We start from the raw sequence: 20,295 nt of genomic DNA, 5'->3' as shown, positions 1-20,295 counted from the left end.
GCCACTCTGGGGAGATCTCAGGCTTGCAGTTCATGATAGACAGCCCAGGAATTTACAGGAACTGGAGGCTTTTTGCCAGAAGAGTGGGCAGCTTTACCATCTGAGAAAAGAACCTCATCCACAACTACCACAAAAGACTTCAAGCGGTCATTGATGTTTGAGGGGGCAATACACAGTATTAAGAAATGGGGTATGTGGACTTTTGATCAGGGTCATTTGGATGTTTTGTGTTGCCATTATGATTTAAAAAGAGAAAAACACAATAGTTTGACAATAAATGGCTTCACCCAACCACTAACCATGAGTGGAGAAAAATTTTTGATAATGTCATTCATATTCTTTGAAAAAAGGCCAAGAAAGCAAAAATTCTGCCGATGTATATAAACTTTTGAGCACAACTGTAGTATACAAACACCAGGGATTTCAATGAATAAAACTTTAAATTTTACTGAAATGTCTATAACAAAAATACATACCAATCTGATCAGCTCCTCCTGCTCTATAACAACCTGCCTGCAGATCAGATGCCAATTTCAACATAACAGATTCCATTTAATTATTCGATGAAACAGTTTCCCAAGTAACATTGGTCAACACTACTGTACAGAGGTCTTTTTGATACAACTCCTGGCAAAAGTTATGGAATTACCAGCCTTGGGGGATGTTCATTCAGTTGTTTAATTTTGTAGAAAAAAAGCAGATCACAGATATGGCACAAAACTAAAGTCATTTCAAATGGCAACTTTCTGGCTTTAAGAAACACAAAAATCAAGAACAAAAAAAATGTTGTAGTCCGTAATGGTTACTTTTTTTTAACCAAGCATAGTGGAACAATTATGGAATCACCCTGTAAATATTCATAGCCAAAAATAAACACCTGCATCAAATTAGATCTGCTCATTAGTCTGCATCTAAAAAGGAGTGATCACACCTTGGAGATCTGTTGCACCAAGTGGACTGACATGAATCATGGCTCCAACATGAGAGATGTAAATTGAAACAAAGGAGAGGATTATCAAACTCTGAAGAGGGTAAATCATCACGCAGTGTTGCAAAAGATGTTGGTTGTTCACAGTGAGCTGTGTCTAAAATCTGGACCAAATACAAACAACATGGGAAGGTTGTTAAAGGCAAACATACTGGTCGACCAAGGAAGACATCAAAGCGTCAAGACCGGAAACTTAAAGCAAAATGTCTCCAAAACAGGAAATGCACAACAAAACAAATGATGAACGAATGGGTGGAAACTGGAGTCAATGTCTGTGACCGAACTGTAAGAAACCACCTAAAGGAAATGGGATTTACATACAGAAAAGCTAAACGAAAGCCATCATTAACACCTAAAAAGAAGAAAACAAGGTTACAATGGGCTAAGGAAAAGCAATCGTGGACTGTGGATGACTGGATGAAAGTCATATTCAGTGGTGAATCACGAATCTGCATTGGGCAAGGTGAAGATGCTAGAACTTTTGTTTGGTGCCGTTCCAATGAGATTTATAAAGAGAACCTGAAGAGAACATGCAAATTTCCACAGTCAGTGATGATATGGGGCTGCATGTCAGGTAAAGGCACTGGGGAGATGGCTGTCATTACATATTCAATAAATGTACAAGTTTATGTTGATATTTTGGAAAGTTTTCTTATCCCATCAATTGAAAGGATGTTTGGGGATGATCAAATCATTTTTCAAGATGAAAATGCATCCTGCCATAGAGCAAAACTGTGAAAACATTCCTTGAAAAAAAGACACAGAAGGTCAATGTCATGGCCTGCAAATAGTCCAGATCTCAATACAATTGAAAATCTTTGGTGGAAGTTGAAGAAAATGGTCCATGACAAGGCTCCAACCTGCAAAGCTGATCTGGCAACAACAATCAGAGAAGGTTAGAGCCAGATTGATGAAGAGTACTGTCTGACACTCATTAAGTCAATACCTCAGAGACTGCAAGCTGGAATAAATTCCAGAGGTGGTGCAACAAAATACTAGTGATGTTTTGGAGGTTTTTTTTTTCGTGATTCCATAATTTTTTCCCTATGCTTGTTAAAAAAGTAACCATTACTGACTACCACATTTTTTGTTCTTGATTTCTTTTAGTATTTCTTAAAGCCAGAAAGTTGCCATTTGAAATTACTTTAGTTTTGTGCCATGTCTGTGATCTGCTTTTTTTCTACAAAATTAAACAACTGAATGAACATCCTCCAAGGCCGGTGATTCCATAATTCGCCAGGGGTTGCACCATATGGGTACGAATATGGCAAAAAATACCACAGCTATAAGAAATTGATGTCATATTACACAATAAAAATAAATGCGCTCTGATGTCATGTAAACACCAACAACCTAATGATATGAGCCTATAAGTGGCCATACACCTTATATTTTATTTTGCCAGCTCGCAACCATTCCTCACCGCCACACACTTGCAGGCTTGCCTAGGCTGAGCATGCATGTGGTTTTTAATGGAGTGGCAGCTTATCACCCAAATTAACAGCGGAGAGTGCATGTTGAAATCCAGCATGCTCAATCCCCACTGCCGCTGCATCTTATGTAAGGACACCCATTCGCATTAGATAGTTAGCGGATATGTGCCTGAGTAATCAAAAGCCATTGCCAAAATACATTTGCATGAATACTTACAAGTGCTCAGTCTGCATACACATGGAATTTGTAGAGTCTCCTAGTATATGAAAACAAATAGAAAAAATAGTTGTGACACTTCCAAAAAAAAAAAAAAAAAGTTAAAACTACCAAAACTGGATTAAATTACAAGTGCTGGGAGAGGAGGAGAGCTGCACTGTAGTGGCAATATATCACTGGACACAACATATATTGCCAGGTACCATAGCAATTATCACCAATTATAGCTTTAACCCCTTCTCGCTGAAGATGGGGTTTGCCAGGCAGGCCAAAACTCATTTTCTCAGGTCTGATCGTGGCAAATTAAGGTTGCTAATTTTATTTAATAAAAATTTCAAACTTTTAATTTTTATGCCATTTTAAAATTACATTCTTTCAACCAATATGTCATTTCATTTTCACAAGCTTTGGTGAGAAAATGCAGCCAAATATTTGTTACACAATTTCTATTAAGTAAGACGATACCTTATATGTGAAAGAATCTACTGTCTGAGAACACGGAATGGCATAGAAAGAAAGATGCGCTATTTGACTTGGTGAGCAAAACCTTGCCTGGAATAGATTGTGGATGCCATTTTCAAAACCCTAGATATGTGGAAACAGTAGAAAAGCCAATCCACAAGTAACTCCTCATTTTGGAAACTACACCACTCAAGGAATTCATCTAGAGTTGTACCCAAAAAGGCTTCAGAAACGTTTATAATATTGGAATGCAAAAATGGAAAATTACAGGGTTCTTTACAATAAAAAAAGTTGTTTTATCTAAAAGGTTTCATTTTTACAAGAGGTAATGGGGAAAAGGAAACCCAAAGTTCATAATGCAATTTCTCCCGAATGCAGTAATATCCTATATGTGAGGAAAAATTACTTGTTAAACACAAGGCAGGGCTCAGAACGAAAGAAATGCTATTTGGCTTTTGGGGTTCAAATTTGGTTAGAATAGTTTGCAGGTGCCACTTTCATATCTCTATGCAGTTAGATTAGCAGAAAACCCAAAAAGTGACTCCATTTTGGAATCTACATCACTGCAGAAATTAATGTAGGGGTGTGGGGAGCATTTTGAGCCCATGGGTGCTTCACAGAACTGCACGCGGGTGCGCTCCTTAGATATTCATATTGCAGACTGCCAACAGGTCGCTGATCCCTCACTGACCTGCCCACTAGTTTGCATAATGAATATCTTTACATACTTTAAAAAAAAAAAAACAAACAAAAAAAAAAACAACATTCTGCAGGCAGGTGCCAGGCATTGCACCTGTTCTGCAGCATAATCGCATGTTCTATGTGCCAATAATACATGTTCTTCATGTTACTAAGCTAGAAGAGAAAAAAAAAACTATTTGAAAATGGTGACATGCAGTAGCAGCTATCGGTGTATATAGCGGTGATCCAATAGCTGCTGGTGCGCATGCGCCGGCGGCGACATCTTACTGAAGAAAAAAAAATCCTCCTCCAAGATTGCGCAGCCTGCACCTGCGCAGTAGCAGCCCTTGGAGCATCTCTGATGCTAGACACAAACCGGAACATGTAGAGAAGTATCCTGAATGTCCACAGAGCAGAAAAATTCCCCTGGCTCCATGGAGGCAATTACTGAATGTAGGGACTCGATCCAGAAATGACGGATCCAAACATGACGGTTCAATCGTTTGAGGTGAGTAAAACCCTGAAAAACGTTCGTGCAAGGGAACGGGTATGATTTCTTCTGTCTGTAGCAGTGAGGAGACTGCCTCAAGAGTACCTGGAACCTTAGCCGGGAGTCTAGGCGGACGAGACTGGAAGAAGCGTCTTCCTGCGGCAGAAGAAAAGTCGATTTTTGTAGCCTGAAGTCATGATCTCTCTGACCCAGGTGTCGTCGACCACCCACAACCAGACATCCCAGAAGAGAAGGAGCTGGCCTTTCACCTTGGAGGGATTCCCGGGTAGGGGTAACCTGTCACGTCGAGTAGAACATGTTGGAGTGAGACCCAGTGGGAAGCTGGTTTGAAGGACAGCTTCCTCCCCTCCCTTTGGGCGGGCGAGCGGTCCTGATGGGAGAAGGTTCCTGATGGAGAAAAGGGTCAAAAGGAACAAAACTGGAGCGATCTCTTCCTATTGAATGGGCGTTTAGGCTTAGGCTGGGGAAGGGAAGTGCTCTTGCCGCCAGTAGTATCTAAGATTATTTGATCCAGCTTGGATCCAAACAGTTTGGAGCCTTGGAAGGAGAGGTTAGTGAGGGACTTTTGGACGGCAGATCCGCATTCCAGCTTTTAGCCAGAGAATGCGGCATATGGCAACGATGTTGCTGGTAGCCCGGGTGGAATAACTGGCCTCATTCAAGGAAGCGGTCAGGAGATATTTGCCAGCTTGGCCAATCTGGTCTGCCAAGTCGGCAAGCTCATCCGGAAAAGCTGTTGCTAGAATACCATGACGAAGCATTCTTGCCCAGGCAGACATGGATTTTGCTACCCAGGTGGAGGTAAAAATGGGACAGAGGGAGGCGCCGAATGCTTCAAAAGCCGACTTAGCCAAGTATTCAATTTGCCTATTCAGAGTCCTTGAGAAATGCTCCATCCGACAGACAAAATGGTCTTGAAAGACAGACGAGAGACCGGCGGATCAATGGTAGGGAACTGTCCATCTACTAACGATGTCTGGACTAAAAGGATAAATAATATCCAGCTGCTTCCTTCCTGGGAAGCACTTTTTAGGGTGATCCCAGTGCTTATACATTATTGCTTCAAACGCCCTGTGGTTGGAAAACGTCCGGGAAGGACGTTTTACCCGTTTGAAGGAAATGGAGTACTCCTGGGCTAGGGCCTCATCCTCTTTCAGATTAAGAGTTTCGCTTATCGACAAAATAAGGCTATGGACCATATCTTTCAATTTTGAGTTCCGGTCCGTATCAGACTCAGAATCTGACTGGGAATCCACATCCAACCCAAAAGCTGCCTCAGAAGAGGGGACATGGGATAAGGAGGGCATCCTAGAGGATGGGGAGGGTCCCAGAGAGCTGGATGAGGAACTGGAAAGAGCTTGCTTCCTGGATTTAGTCCTTGATCTGTCCTTATGAGTCGCGGTCAGCTGCATACGAATTACCGGTAAAGGAGTTTGAAGCACTGGTGGTGGCGGCCAGGTTTAGTAGGCGCGCTAGGACCTGGACCAGGGACTGTGACACCTTTGTCAGGTCGGAGACCGATTGAGACATAGCAACAGCTAACTCCGGAGGAACTCCGGAGGAAGGAGTGTGCTCTCATCCCGGGTGGTGGGGGGCTCCTGTGGTGCAGACATGGTAGAAGGGCTGCAGGACTGACAAAAAGGAGCAGGCTGACCTCCGGACCACTTTCTGCAAAAGGTACAGGCGTAGTGAATAGTAGGTTTAGTAGGGCATAAAGAGGCCTCTCTAGGGTTGGGCATAATTTGAGCCTTGATGATACTGCTGTGGAGGGCTATTGTAGGTAAGGAAAAAAGCAGAGCCTACCAGATGCCAGCAAAAAGGCAGGAGACTGTGGTTGGCCATGTCCCCCTGTATGGCTGTAGATGTCCCCAGCTGATATGGAAAGAAGCGGTGCTTACAGGAGAAAGCAGGCTGTGCAGTGTGCTGTAAGGAAGAACACACCGTGCGCTGTGGTGGGCGTGGCCGGCTGATTTACTGGCCAGTATCAAGATGAAGGGACCCTTCCAATTAGCTGTCCCGCCGGGGGCGTGTACCAGTCAGGGAGAGGAGGCAAAAGCGCGCAGAGAAGACACGAGCTGATGATGATGCTTTGCAGGGGGCGTGGCACGGTCTGGACAGAAAGAAAGGAGAGGGAACCAGCCCTCTCTTTGGGCCAGAGAAGCGTGCGCGCCGATAGTAGCATGGCCAGAGGTAAAGAAGGCCAGGAAGTGGGCGCGGCTATATGAGAGGGGCGTTAAAGAAAGCCCTAGACCGAGCCTGAAGAGATGGCCGCATGCCTTCAGCACCGCCATGCCCTGTGCGGCAGCAGTGGTGGTGGTGGTTGGTAGAGGCAGGCAAATAGTGCCATTGGGTGGATGAGGGTCACTGGAGAAAAGGTCCTCCTTCTCACACAGTTTCCGGATGGTGCAGAAGACTGTGTCAATCCCTTACAAGAGGGGGGGGTGGGGGAAGGTCACCACCGGTGACTGTGGTCTTCTCACAGCCCGCTCCAAAGAGAGGGGTGGGGTGGGAAAAAGGTTAGGACCGGCCATCAGGGATCACTCTGAAGCACAGTGACAGGAGATCAGGTCCTGCCTTGCGGGTCTGAGAGCTGGCGATGTGGGCGACACCACATGGCTGTCTCGCACACAAGTGGGGAAAACAGGGTGACAAATCTGCACCCTGGTATTCTGTAGAAGAAAACCAGAAAGAAAAAAGGGAAAAGATTAATAAAACACAACAGGTGACCTGAAAAGGAAAAGACAGATCTGGAATCAGATCCAGGTCTGCCTCCTACTGACACCAAGCTAAAACTGATGGGCTCTGTGCCAGCTGGTGGGTGTATACTGCTGAGGAGGAGCCATTTTCCTTTTTTGCCTAGTGTCAGCCTCCTAGCAACAGCAGCATACACCCATAGTTACCTGTGTCCCCCAATGAAGCGATAAAGAAATACTGTTTTCTTTGCTTTTTTAGTCAGTGTGTAGTGGATGTTGCAGAGTGAAAATTGCAAATATACCACTTTAGTGTCCAATAAATTTACTGATCATTAGTGTTGAGCATTCCGATACCGCAAGTATCGGGTATCGGCCGATATTTGCGGTATCGGAATTCCGATACCGAATTCCGATACTTCCCGCGTATCGGATACCGGAATCGGAAGTTCCCAGAATTCAAATTGAACGCAGCAGCCAATGAGGAATGAATGAAAGTGTGGGCACATCCTGTTTAGCATGGTGGGCATGTAAGTACTGGCAAGGCTGGGATTGGCTGCTGAAATGATGTCACTCTGCACTATAAAAAAGCGCTGCCGCCATTTTGCGCTCACTCTGCTGTGATTTCAGTTAGGGACAGGACGCTGTGTTCTAACTGAGGGCCAGTTGAGCTTGCTAATTGCTTTATTTTCCTTTCCAAAGGCTAATTTAGCAAAACGCTGTGTGTTCTTCACTGTTCACCTTGCTCTTGCCTTGCAGCGCTGTTTTAACAGCGTTCTGCAAGGTCTCTGTGTGTGTGTGTGTGTGTGTGTGTGTGCAGCTCACTCTGTAGTCTGTGTGCAGCCATATACCCGGTTGTATTCAGCTCCGGGGGGGTTCACACTGCCTCACACAGTTGTTCTTTTTTGCTCTTAGTGCAGCCTGCTGCACATTTTTTCTCAAATTTCCTATTAGTGTTTTTCCACCAGTCTCCAGCTCTATTGTGGAAAAACACTACATAGGATAACCTAGAGGGGGGTTTTTGGGCCTTGCAGCGCCGTTTACGGCTGTCTGCACGGTCTCCGTGTGAGCCCAGCTCGCCCTGTAGTCTGTGTGCAGCCATAGCCGGTTGGATTCAGCTCAGGGTTCGTTACTGGCTCATACCTTGAGAAAAATTTTCCTTTTTTTCAAATAGTACAGCCTGTTTAAAATTTGAAGAAAAAAATTCCTATTAGTGTCTTTCCACTCGTATCCAGCTAAATAGTGGAAAAACACTATATAGGATAACCTAGAGGAGGGTTTTTTGGCCTTGCAGCGCCGTTTACGGCTGTCTGCACGGTCTCCGTGTGAGCCCAGCTCGCCCTGTAGTCTGTGTGCAGCCATAGCCGGTTGGATTCAGCTCAGGGTTCGTTACTGGCTCATACCTTGAGAAAAATTTTCCTTTTTTTGAAATAGTGCAGCCTGTTTAAAATTTGAAAAAAAAAAAATTCCTATTAGTGTCTTTCCACCAGTCTCCAGCTCAATTGTGGAAAAACACTACATAGGATAACCTAGAGGGTTTTTTTTGGGCCTTGCAGCGCCGTTTACGGCTCTCTGCACGGTCTCTGTGTGAGCGCAGCTCGCCCTGTAGTCTGTGTGCAGCCATAGCCGGTTGGATTCAGCTCAGGGTGCGTTACTGCCTCATACCTTGAAAAACAATTTCCTTTTTTTCAAATAGTGCAGCCAGTTTAAAATTTGAAAAAAAAAATTCCTATTAGTGTCTTTCCACTTGTATCCAGCTAAATAGTGGAAAAACACTATATAGGATAACCGAGAGGAGGGTTTTTTGGCCTTGCAGCGCCGTTTACGGCTGTCTGCACGGTCTCCGTGTGATTTAAACTAGCTCTGTAGCCCGATCTGCACCAAAAAAAAGTTAAGTTCACCAAACACAACTTAACACTTGTGTAGGCCACATTTGAAAAATAATAAAGTTTAGTCCACAATTTACAACATTAGTGTTTCTTACACCTGTTAGGAGGAGCATTACAGGAATAAGCACACTAAGGCCTTAGTACTTTTCTGCTTATCTTTATCTGTCAACCAAGATGAAGAGGGCAGGGAGTAAGGCACGTGGGCGTGGGCGCGGAGCAGGGAGAGGAGCAGGGAGAGGACGTGGTGATTCTGTGCCTGCTGCGGGCGCCGGTGACTCGTCGTCACTCAGTTTCAGCAGGGAACAGTCCTTCATGCGCAGCTTTGTCGGAGAGCGCCATGCACCGCTGCTGCGTGAAGACCAAATTGAAGCCGTTGTCGGGTGGATGGCAGCTAACGCCTCGGCATCGACTTCAGTTAGTGCCACATCCTCTCAGGCACAGAGCACTGGAGAGCAGCCATCTGTCTCTTCACCACCTGCCAAATTGGCCAGGCAGTCAGAGAGCCCAGGACAGGAGCCGTCTCTACTTCTGTTCTCTGAATCTCTTGGCTTGGAAACAGGGGGCCAGCCAAGCAGCATTGGAGAAATGGAAGAAGAGGCAGTGTGCAGTGATGCCCAACACCTTTTTCTCTCTGACTCTGAAGAGGCAGGTGGGCCAGTGCCTCCGGTGACCACAGCGCAGTACGCATCTGATGATGAAACTCAGGTGCCGCTTTCTCGTGCGTTCTGTGCTGCTGAGACTACCCAGGAGGAGCAGTTGGTGGCAGAGGGTAGTGGAGATGATGAGGTCCTTGACCCATCGTGGCGTGAGGAACAGGAAGGTGGTGGGAGCAGCTCAGAGGAAGAGCTTCCTCTTACGGGCCAAAGAGGGAGAGGGAGGGGGAAGACTGCGGAGCCTGTAGCCTCCACTTTGGCACCCGTTAGGAGCCTGTCTCTTTCCAAAGCCAAAAAGGGCGCTCCCAAGACTTGCAGTGCCTGGTCCTTTTTTGACACAGTTGCAGATGACATTTGTTTTGTCAAATGCAAGCTGTGTTATCATAAAGTAAAAAGAGGGAAAAATGTCAGCAACCTCAATACCACAAATATGTGGAAACATGTGCGGACCAGGCACGCGGTGGAGTTACAGAAACACACTGAAGATGTAGGCCAACCAACAGCGGCAGCTACCACCTCTTCAGCTCGTGTTGCCTCTTCCTCCAGCTCACGCACAGCTGGTTTGGCTTCCTCCCAGAGACCTTGTGTAATTCCACCCACAGCACCACCTTCCCAGTCATCCTCACACTCCCAGTCTACTCTACAGCCATCGGTAGTACAGGCATGGGAGAAAAGGCGGGCATTCTCGGCCAACCACCCCCGAGCACAGGCTCTGAATGCAGGCATTGCCAAACTGTTGTCCCTGGAAATGCTCTCGTTCAGGCTGGTGGAGACTGACAGCTTCCGTGACTTGATGGCATTGGCAGTCCCACAGTACAAGGTGCCCAGCCGCTTTTACTTCAGCAGGCAGGCTGTCCCTGCCCTGCACAGGCATGTTGAGGCAAACATAAAACATGCGCTACTGAACGCCGTCAGTAGCAAGGTCCACCTCACCACCGATGCGTGGACCAGTCAGCATGGACAGGGGCAATATGTTTCCCTCACTGCCCATTGGGTTAATGTTGTTGAGCCAGGTACAGATCGTGCGAGTGGCGCAGGACGTGTCCTGCCCACTCCAAGGATTGCAGGAATCCAGTCTGTACGCATCGACTCCTCCTCTTACACCAGTTCCTCTGATTCCTCTCTGCAGGATCCGTCACAGTCCACCCCCACATGGACCCGTGAACGTTTACCTATGACCGACATGAGCACAGCCGTGGCCAAACGTCAGCAGGCCGTCTTGAAACTAGTTTCATTGGGGCATCGAAGCCACACAGCGCAGGAGCTCTGGAATGCCATAAAGCAGGAGAGCGATGTGTGGTTACTGCCAGCGAATCTCCAGCCAGGCATGGTAGTGTGTGACAATGGCCGAAATCTGGTGGCAGCTTTGGCCCTTGGCAACCTCACTCACATCCCATGTCTGGCACATGTGCTCAATTTGGTTGTGCAGAGTTTTCTGAGGGACTATCCGGATCTTGATGCCCTGCTGCACAAGGTCCGCCTAGAGTGTGCTCACTTGCGGCGTTCCAGCTTGGCCAGATCCCGCATTGCTGCTCTGCAGCGCCGATTCCGCCTTCCGGAACACCGCATCATATGTGACCTACCTACCCGGTGGAATTCCACGTTACATATGTTGGAGCGGTTGTGTGAGCAGCAGCAAGCAGTTATGGAGTACCAGCTGCATCAGGCGCAAAGAAGTCGCAGTCAGCGCCGATCAGACTTCACAACCACAGAGTGGGCCACTATGAAGGACGTCTGCCAGGTTTTGCGTCCTTTTGATTATTCCACGCGGATGGCAAGTGCAGATGATGCACTAGTCAGCATGACTGTCCCCCTTATCTGCCTGCTTCAGCAAACTTTGCAAGGGTTAAGGGATGATGTGGTGGAAGAGGTGGAGGATGAGGAGTCACCTTTTCCATCAGCTTCTGGAGAGTCAGTGCCACGTGGTTCCTCACAAAGGGGTACGCAGGGGCCAATTTGTGAGGAGGATGAGGAGGAGTCAATGGAGGAGGAAGAGCTCCGTCCAGAGGAGGGAGCGACACAATTGTCCAGTAGTCAGTGTGTACAGCGAGGGTGGGGTGATGACGAGCGGGCAGAGATCATGTCTCAAGCAGGGGACAGCGTTTCTGGGCCAGTTGGCACCCTGCAGCACATGGTGGATTTCATGCTGCAGTGCCTGAGAAACGACCGCCGCATCGACCACATTCTCAACATGCCTGATTATTGGGTGTTCACCCTCCTCGATCCTCGCTACCGGGACAACGTCCAAAACCTCATCCCTGCGTTGACCCGGGAGCGTAAATTGCGGGAGTACCACGACACACTGGTGAATTCCATCATCTTCTCCTGTCCAACTGAGAGGAGTGCTGCTAGTGCTTTACAAAGCAGCTCAGTGCGTCGAGGCAGTGGGGGAGGCTCTGCCCAAAGAGGGAGCAGAAGCAGTGCCTCTGCCCAAGGCAAGCCCAGTATGGCACAACTCTGGCACACTTTTGTGTGCCCGCCCCAAATGTCTACACCATCACCGGCGGCTCCAGTCAGCAGGAGGCAACGGTTCCGTCAGATGGTGACAGACTACATGGCTTGCCCTCTTACTGTACTCCCAGACGGCTCTTCCCCGTTCAAGTTTTGGGTCTCTAAGCAGGATACATGGCCAGAGCTAAGCCAGTATGCATTGGAGGTGCTGGCTTGCCCTGCGGCTAGTGTCTTATCGGAACGTGTCTTTAGTGCCGCAGGTGGTGTACTAACAGACCGTCGCATGCGACTATCCTCCGATAACGTTGACCGGCTTACTTTCCTGAAAATGAACCAGGCCTGGATCTCGCAGGAATTTGCCACTCCTCTGCCTGATTAAGTAATTGGGTGTCATCCAGGTCTCCTGCTGTGTTCATCTTTCTACCACCTGAACTGCTATTCCTGGGCTCCAACACCGCCAGTTGCGGCTCAGAAGTGCAGGCTGCACAGTAAAAACATACGACCCAGTGTTATTGGGTTTCAGTAACGTCAGCTGATCCCCAGCTGTGTAGCCGGCAATGTGTCCTGCGACCGCCACGCTGGCACAACAACCTAAATGTAAGGGAACCTGTCCCCCCCCCCCCCCCCCCGTCGTTTGTTACTGAAAGAGCCATCTTGTGCAGCAGTAATGCTGCACAAGGAAAAGGTAGCTCTTTTTTTTTAGCTCTTTGCACACGCAGAACTTAACACTTATAAAATGTGTTCACTGATACCGTTATACCGTCCCGCAGCTGGGACTTTCCTTTGTAATGTGACGCAGCACAGCCGTCATTCCTACCCCCTTGGTGCCATGCGCTGCCTCCTCAGCGTTGTTTTAAGCTGTCACGGAGCCTGCGCTGTTCTGTTATCCCTTGGGCATGCCCTATTTGCGCTGCCTGTCTTCTGACATAATTTGGTGTCAGGCTGGCTGCGCCTGTGCAGCCGCGGTGCCCGAGATCCCGCCTCGCAGTGTCTTCTGATTGAGTCACACTGCGGGCCTGGGATCCATGGGCATGCGCAGTGCATATCTTCCCCTCGGGCTCTCGCTCATTTCCCTCCGCCTTCTTTAGACTGTGCGCCGTCAGCTGATCCCTAGCATGCCACGGCCGTGACACCGCACAGTCTGAAGAAGAGGGAAGGAGGGGAGTGAGAGTCGAGGTTATGCACTGTGCATGCCCATGGTTCCAAGGCCCGCAGTGGGATTACGTTAGATGAGACTGCGAGGTGGGATCTGGAGCAGCGTGGACGCACAGGCACTGACAGCCTGACACCAAATTATGTCAGAAGACAGGCAGCGCTAATTGGGCATGGCCAAGGGCTAACAGAACAGCGCAGGCTCCGTGACAGCTTAAAACAACGCTGAGGAGGCAGCGCACGGCATCAAGGGGATAGGAATGACAGCTGTGCTGTGTCCCATTACGAAGGAAATTCGCACCTCCGGAACGGTTTAACGGTATAAAGGGACACATTTTTAGTGTTTACTTCGGTGTTTGCAAGGAGCATAATTAAAAGAGCAACCTTTTCCTTTTGCATCCTTAGTGCTGCACAAGATGGCTCTTTCAGCTACAAACGTCTTGGGGGGGGGGGGGTTAAAGGTTTCCTTTCAACTTGCTCCAATCAGGCTTCGGCCTACACTCTGTTCCTCTGCTCCTCCTGCTGTCCCTGGGCTCTAACACCGCCAGTTGGTGCCTGGAAGTGCTGTGTGCACAGTCAACAGTCGCTCCTCTGTTATTGGGGTTCAGTAACGTCAGCTGATCCCCAGCTGTGTGTGCGGCAATACCTCCAATCTGCTCCTCCTGCTGTCCCTGGGCTCTAACACCGCCAGTTGGTGCCTGGAAGTGCTGTGTGCACAGTCAACAGTCGCTCCTCTGTTATTGGGGTTCAGTAACGTCAGCTGATCCCCAGCTGTGTATCCGGCAATGTGTCATGCGACCGCCACGCTGGCACAACTAAAATGTAAGGGGACCTGTCCCCCCCCCCCCCTAGGCGTTTGTTACTGAAAGAGCCACCATGTGCAGCACTAATACTGCACAAGGGAAAGGTCGCTCTTGAAATTACGCTCCTTGCAAACGCTGAACTACACACTCATTTAATGTGTCCCCTCACACCGTCCAACCGTCCCGGAGGTGGGACTTTCCTTTGTAATGTGACGCAGCACAGCCGTCATTGCTACCCCCTTGGCACCGTGCGCTGCCTCCTTAGCGTTGTTTGATTCCGTCATGGACCCTGCGCTGTTATGTTATCCCTTGGCCATGCACAGTTTGCGCTGCCCGTCCTCTGACATCATTTGTTGTCGTCCTGGCTGCGCCTGTGCGTCCACGCTGCCCGAAATCACACCTCGCAGTGTCGTCTAATGTCATCCCACAGTGGGCCTGGTATCCATGGCCATGCGCAGTGCATATACTAGCCTCTCACTCCCCTTCTTCACGCTTCTTCAGACTAGGCGGCGTCAGCTGATCCCTAATAGCATGCCACAGCCGTGACGCCGCACAGTCTGAAGAAGCAGGAAGGAGGTGAGTGAGAGGCGATGATATGCACTGCGCATGCCCATGGATCCCTGGCCCGCAGTGGGACTACATTAGATGACACTGCAAGGTTGGATCTCGGGCAGCTTGGACGCACAGGCACTGCTAGCCTGACACCTACATGATGTCAGAAGACGGGCACCGCTAACTGTGCATGGCCAAGGGATAACATTACAGCGCGGGCTCCGTGACAGAACCAAACAACGTTGAGGAGGTGGCGCCCGGCACCAAGGGGGTTGGAATGACGGCTGTGCTGTGTCACATTACAAAGGAAAGTCCCACTTCCGGGATGGTTTGACGGTGTGAGGGGACACATTATATGAGTGTGTACTTCAGCGTTTGCAAGGAGCATAATTTTCGGAGCCACCATTTTCCATGTGCAGTATTACTGCTGTACAAGATGGCTCTTTCAGCAACAAATGCCTGGGGGGGGGTTAAAGGTTCCCTTTCAACTTGCTCCACTGCAGGCTTCGGCCTACACTCTGCTCCTCTTTGATTCCCTGGGTTTCAACACTGTCAGTTGCCACCTGGAAGTGTTGTCTACACAGAAAAAACACTAGGTGATGTGTCAGTGGGGTTCAGCACCGCCAGCTGTTCCCCTGCTGTGTAGTCGGCAACGTGTCCAGCACAAGCCAGGCTGGCACAACAGAACAAAAGCTGCCACCAGTGCAGGCTTCGGCCTACACTCTGCTCCTCTCCTCCTCCTGCTGACCCTGGGCTCAAACACCGCTAGTTTTTGCCCGGAAGTGCTAGCTGCACAGAGAAAAACACCAGCCAATGTGTTAGTGGGGTTCAGCAACGCCAGCTGTTCCCCTGCTGTGTAGCCGGCAACGTGACCTGCAAACGCCATGCAGGCACAGGAACTGAAATTAAAGGGAACCTGGCCCCACCCCCCCAGGTGTTTCTATGTATAACAGCCACCTAGTACAGCAGTACTGCTGCATTTGTACAAGGTGGCTGACTTTCTCCTTGCCCACGTGGAACTCAACACGTACAAAATGTGTCTCATTGAGACCATTCCACTGTCCCTGAGGTGTGACTTTCCTTTGTAATGATACGCAGCACCCCCCTTGGTAGCGTTTCCCGTCTTTTGTCATCATGGTTAGCTGGCTGCGCCTGTGCATCCGCCCTGCTAGAAACAACGCCCCTCGTTGTCATATTTATTTTGTCAGCGAGGGTGTGGTTTATGGGCACGAGCAGTGCATATGTTCGCCTGTCTTAACTCATCTCCTTCCGCCTTCTTCAGACTGTGCGGCCTCCTGGCCGTGGTAGGCGATAAGGGATCAGCTGAGGCCGCCCAGTCTGGAGCAGGTGTAAGGACATGTGTAAGCGGCAAACCTATTTACTGCACAAGGCCACGAATCCCAGCCACGCAGTGTGATTTTTTGAAAACACACTGTGGGTCTGGGATTCATGTCCATCGCTAACCGCAACGGCCGACATGAAATGAGGTCAGAAGACAGGAAGCGCTCACAGCGCATGGCCAAGGGATCACAATAGCGCAGACTCCTGTACAGCAAATAACAACGCTCAGGAATCTGCGCCCAGTACCTAGGTGCAAATTTTGACACCTGTGCTGCGTCTCGTTAAAAAGACAAGTCACGCCTCCACAACTGTTTGACAGTATAATGGGCTAAATAGTGTACGTGTTTTAGTCAGCGTGTGCAAGGAGCAAAACAAATAGAGCAACCTTTTACTTGTGCAGCATTAATGCTGCACAAGGTGTGGCTCTTGTACCTTGCAACACCTGAGGGGGGTTAAAGGTAACCTTTGAAATTGGTTCAACTAGGCTTCGGCCTACACTCTGCTCCTCTCCTGCTGACCCTGGGCTCAAACACCGCTAGTTTTTGCCCGGAACTGCTAGCTGCACAGAGAAAAACACCAGCCAATGTGTTAGTGGGGTTCAGCAACGCCAGCTGTTCCCCTGCTGTGTAGTCGCCAACGTGTCCAGCACAAGCCACGCTGGCACAACAGAACAAAAGCTGCCACCAGTGCAGGCTTCGGCCTACACTTTGCTCCTCTCCTCCTCCTGCTGACCCTGGGCTCAAACAACGCCAGTTTCTGCCCGGACATGCTAGCTGCACAGAGAAAAACACCAGCCAATGTGTTAGTGGGGTTCAGCACCGCCAGCTGTTCCCCTGCTGTGTAGCTGGCAACGTGTCCTGCAAACGCCACGCAGGCACATGAACTGAAATTGAAGGGAGCCTGCCCCCCACCCCCCCAGGTGTTTCTATGTATAACAGCCACCTTGTACAGCAGTACTGCTGCATTTGTACAAGGTGGCTGACTTTTTCTCCTTGCACACGTGGAACTCAACAAGTACAAAATGTGTCTCATTACAGACCATTACAATGTCCCTGAGGTGTGACTTTCCTTTTTAATGACACGCAGCACCCCCATTGTTAGCGCTGCCCGTCTCCTGACATCATTGGTTGGCTACTTGCGCCTGTTCGTCCGCCCTGCCTGAATAAAATGCTCCTCGTTGTCTTAATTATTTTGACTGCGAGGGTGTGATTGATGGGCACGAGCAGTGCATATCTTCGCCTGTCTTAACTCATCTCCTTCCGCCTTCTTCAGACTGTGCAGCCTCATGGCCGCGGCATGCGAGAAGGGATCAGCAGAGGCCGCCCAGTCTGAAGCAGGTGTAAGGACGTGTGTGAGCGGCCAAAATATTTACTGCTCAAGGCCACGAATCCCAGCACCGCAGTGTGGCTTTATGAAAAGACACTGTGGGTCTGGGATTTATGGCCATCATTAACCGCACCGGCCAACATGAAATGATGTCATAAGATGGGCAGCGCTAACAGGGCATTGCCAAGGGATAACACAAGAGCGCAGACTCCTGTACAGCAAATAACAACGCTCAGGAAGCTGCGCCAAGCACCAAGGCGTTATTTTGGACACCTGTGCTGCGTCTCATCAAAAAACCAAGTCACGCATCCACTACAGTTTGACTGTAGAATGGGGTAAATTGTGTATGTCTTTCATTCAGCGTGTGCAAGTAGACAAATTAATAGAGCAACCTTTCACTTGTGCAGCATTAATACTGCACAAGGTGTGTCTCTTGTACTTTGTAACACCTGAGGGGGGGGGGTTAAAGGTTTCCTTTGAAATTGGTTCAACTAGGCTTCGGCCTACACTCTGCTCCTCTCCTCCTCCTCCTGCTTCAACACGGGCTCTAACATCGCTAGTTTTTGCCCGCAAGTGCTAGCTGCACAGAGAAAAACACACGCCATTGTGTTAGTGGGGTTCAGCAACGCCAGCTGTTCCCCCAGTGTGTAGCCGGCAAAGTGTCCTGCAAACGCAACGCAGACACAAAGCTGCCTCCAGTGCAGGCTTCGGCCTACACTCATCTCCCCCTGCTTACCCTTTGCTCCAACACCGCTAGTTGGGGCTCTAGGAAAACAATCTTTAATAAGCAAGGCAACGCATCTGGGTTCCAGCACCGCCAGCTGGTTCTCGGCAGTGTTTTTGTCACAGGTACTCCCTCGTGCCAAGCCTGGTTTCAGCACCGTCAGCTGTTTCCGGGTTGTGTCAACTTCACTGAGACGCCTATGCTTGCCCCGTCGTGGTGCGGTCGAGTTAGCCAACTCCAGGGTGCCTCCAGTTTAGGAGCTTCCTATGTGGGCTGCGTGAACTGGTAGTCAAGGCTGGTTCTGTAGTGCCAGTAGGCCCAGCTCCCCCTGTAGGACTGTTGGGGTTCGGTAACTGCGGCTGCCTCGCGGCCTAGCTGTTCTCTCCTCTCCTGTGGGCCTTGGGGTCCACCACCTGGTTCCAGCACCGTCAGCTGGTTCCGGGCCGAGCCTTTGGCTTAGGTGCCTCCTCCTGGGTATCCGAGTTCCGCCAACATCAGGCGGTCCTTGGTAGTGCTTTTAAGCGCGGGCACCTACAGCTTAGTAACCGGGTTCCAGCACCGTCAGCTAGTCCTCGGTCGTGCCATTGGCTCTTGCACACTGGGTCAACGCATCCGGGTTCCAGCACCGCCAGCTGGTTCTCGGCAGTGTTTTTGTCACAGGTACTCCCTCGTGCCAAACCTGGTTTCAGCACCGTCAGCTGTTTCCGGGTTGTGTCAAGCTCACTGAGACACCTATGCTTGCCTCGTCGTGGTGCGGTCGGGTTAGCCAACTCCAGGGTGCCTCCAGTTTAGGAGCTTCCTATGTGGGCTGCGTGAACTGGTAGTCAAGGCTGGTTCTGTAGTGCCAGTAGGCCCAGCTCCCCCTGTAGGACTGTTGGGGTTCGGTAACTGCGGCTGCCTCGCGGCCTAGCTGTTCTCTCCTCTCCTGTGGGCCTTGGGGTCCACCACCTGGTTCCAGCACCGTCAGCTGGTTCCGGGCCGAGCCTTTGGCTTAGGTGCCTCCTCCTGGGTATCCGAGTTCCGCCAACATCAGGCGGTCCTTGGTAGTGCTTTTAAGCGCGGGCACCTACAGCTTAGTAACCGGGTTCCAGCACCGTCAGCTAGTCCTCGGTCGTGCCATTGGCTCTTGCACACTGGGGCAACGCATCCGGGTTCCAGCACCGCCAGCTGGTTCTCGGCAGTGTTCTTGTCACAGGTACTCCCTCGTGCCAAGCCTGGTTTCAGCACCGTCAGCTGTTTCCGGGTTGTGTCAACTTCACTGAGACGCCTATGCTTGCCCCGTCGTGGTGCGGTCGAGTTAGCCAACTCCAGGGTGCCTCCAGTTTAGGAGCTTCCTATGTGGGCTGCGTGAACTGGTAGTCAAGGCTGGTTCTGTAGTGCCAGTAGGCCCAGCTCCCCCTGTAGGACTGTTGGGGTTCGGTAACTGCGGCTGCCTCGCGGCCTAGCTGTTCTCTCCTCTCCTGTGGGCCTTGGGGTCCACCACCTGGTTCCAGCACCGTCAGCTGGTTCCGGGCCGAGCCTTTGGCTTAGGTGCCTCCTCCTGGGTATCCGAGTTCCGCCAACATCAGGCGGTCCTTGGTAGTGCTTTTAAGCGCGGGCACCTACAGCTTAGTAACCGGGTTCCAGCACCGTCAGCTAGTCCTCGGTCGTGCCATTGGCTCTTGCACACTGGGGCAACGCATCCGGGTTCCAGCACCGCCAGCTGGTTCTCGGCAGTGTTTTTGTCACAGGTACTCCCTCGTGCCAAGCCTGGTTTCAGCACCGTCAGCTGTTTCCGGGTTGTGTCAACTTCACTGAGACGCCTATGCTTGCCCCGTCGTGGTGCGGTCGAGTTAGCCAACTCCAGGGTGCCTCCAGTTTAGGAGCTTCCTATGTGGGCTGCGTGAACTGGTAGTCAAGGCTGGTTCTGTAGTGCCAGTAGGCCCAGCTCCCCCTGTAGGACTGTTGGGGTTCGGTAACTGCGGCTGCCTCGCGGCCTAGCTGTTCTCTCCTCTCCTGTGGGCCTTGGGGTCCACCACCTGGTTCCAGCACCGTCAGCTGGTTCCGGGCCGAGCCTTTGGCTTAGGTGCCTCCTCCTGGGTATCCGAGTTCCGCCAACATCAGGCGGTCCTTGGTAGTGCTTTTAAGCGCGGGCACCTACAGCTTAGTAACCGGGTTCCAGCACCGTCAGCTAGTCCTCGGTCGTGCCATTGGCTCTTGCACACTGGGGCAACGCATCCGGGTTCCAGCACCGCCAGCTGGTTCTCGGCAGTGTTTTTGTCACAGGTACTCCCTCGTGCCAAACCTGGTTTCAGCACCGTCAGCTGTTTCCGGGTTGTTTCAACTTCACTGAGACGCCTATGCTTGCCCCGTCGTGGTGCGGTCGAGTTAGCCAACTCCAGGGTGCCTCCAGTTTAGGAGCTTCCTATGTGGGCTGCGTGAA

The 20,295-nt window shown here is 50.2% G+C and overlaps 1 protein-coding gene across 2 annotated transcripts in view; it reads right to left on the bottom strand.

The window, feature by feature from the left end:
- CDC25C (cell division cycle 25C) overlaps positions 1-20,295 on the bottom strand; it is a 95,640-nt gene that overhangs the window by 50,740 nt on the left and 24,605 nt on the right. For both annotated transcript variants that reach the window (XM_069764330.1, XM_069764331.1), the window contains exon 4: positions 2,639-2,678. In XM_069764330.1, coding sequence (XP_069620431.1) covers positions 2,639-2,678 — 40 coding nt within the window. The remainder of the gene's footprint in view (positions 1-2,638; positions 2,679-20,295) is intronic.

Source organism: Ranitomeya imitator, chromosome 4 (genome assembly GCF_032444005.1).
Source record: "Ranitomeya imitator isolate aRanImi1 chromosome 4, aRanImi1.pri, whole genome shotgun sequence".
Classification (NCBI taxonomy): Eukaryota; Metazoa; Chordata; class Amphibia; order Anura; family Dendrobatidae; genus Ranitomeya; species Ranitomeya imitator.
Note: the sequence above shows the minus strand (reverse complement) of the source record. Positions and strands in the feature narration are given on the sequence as shown.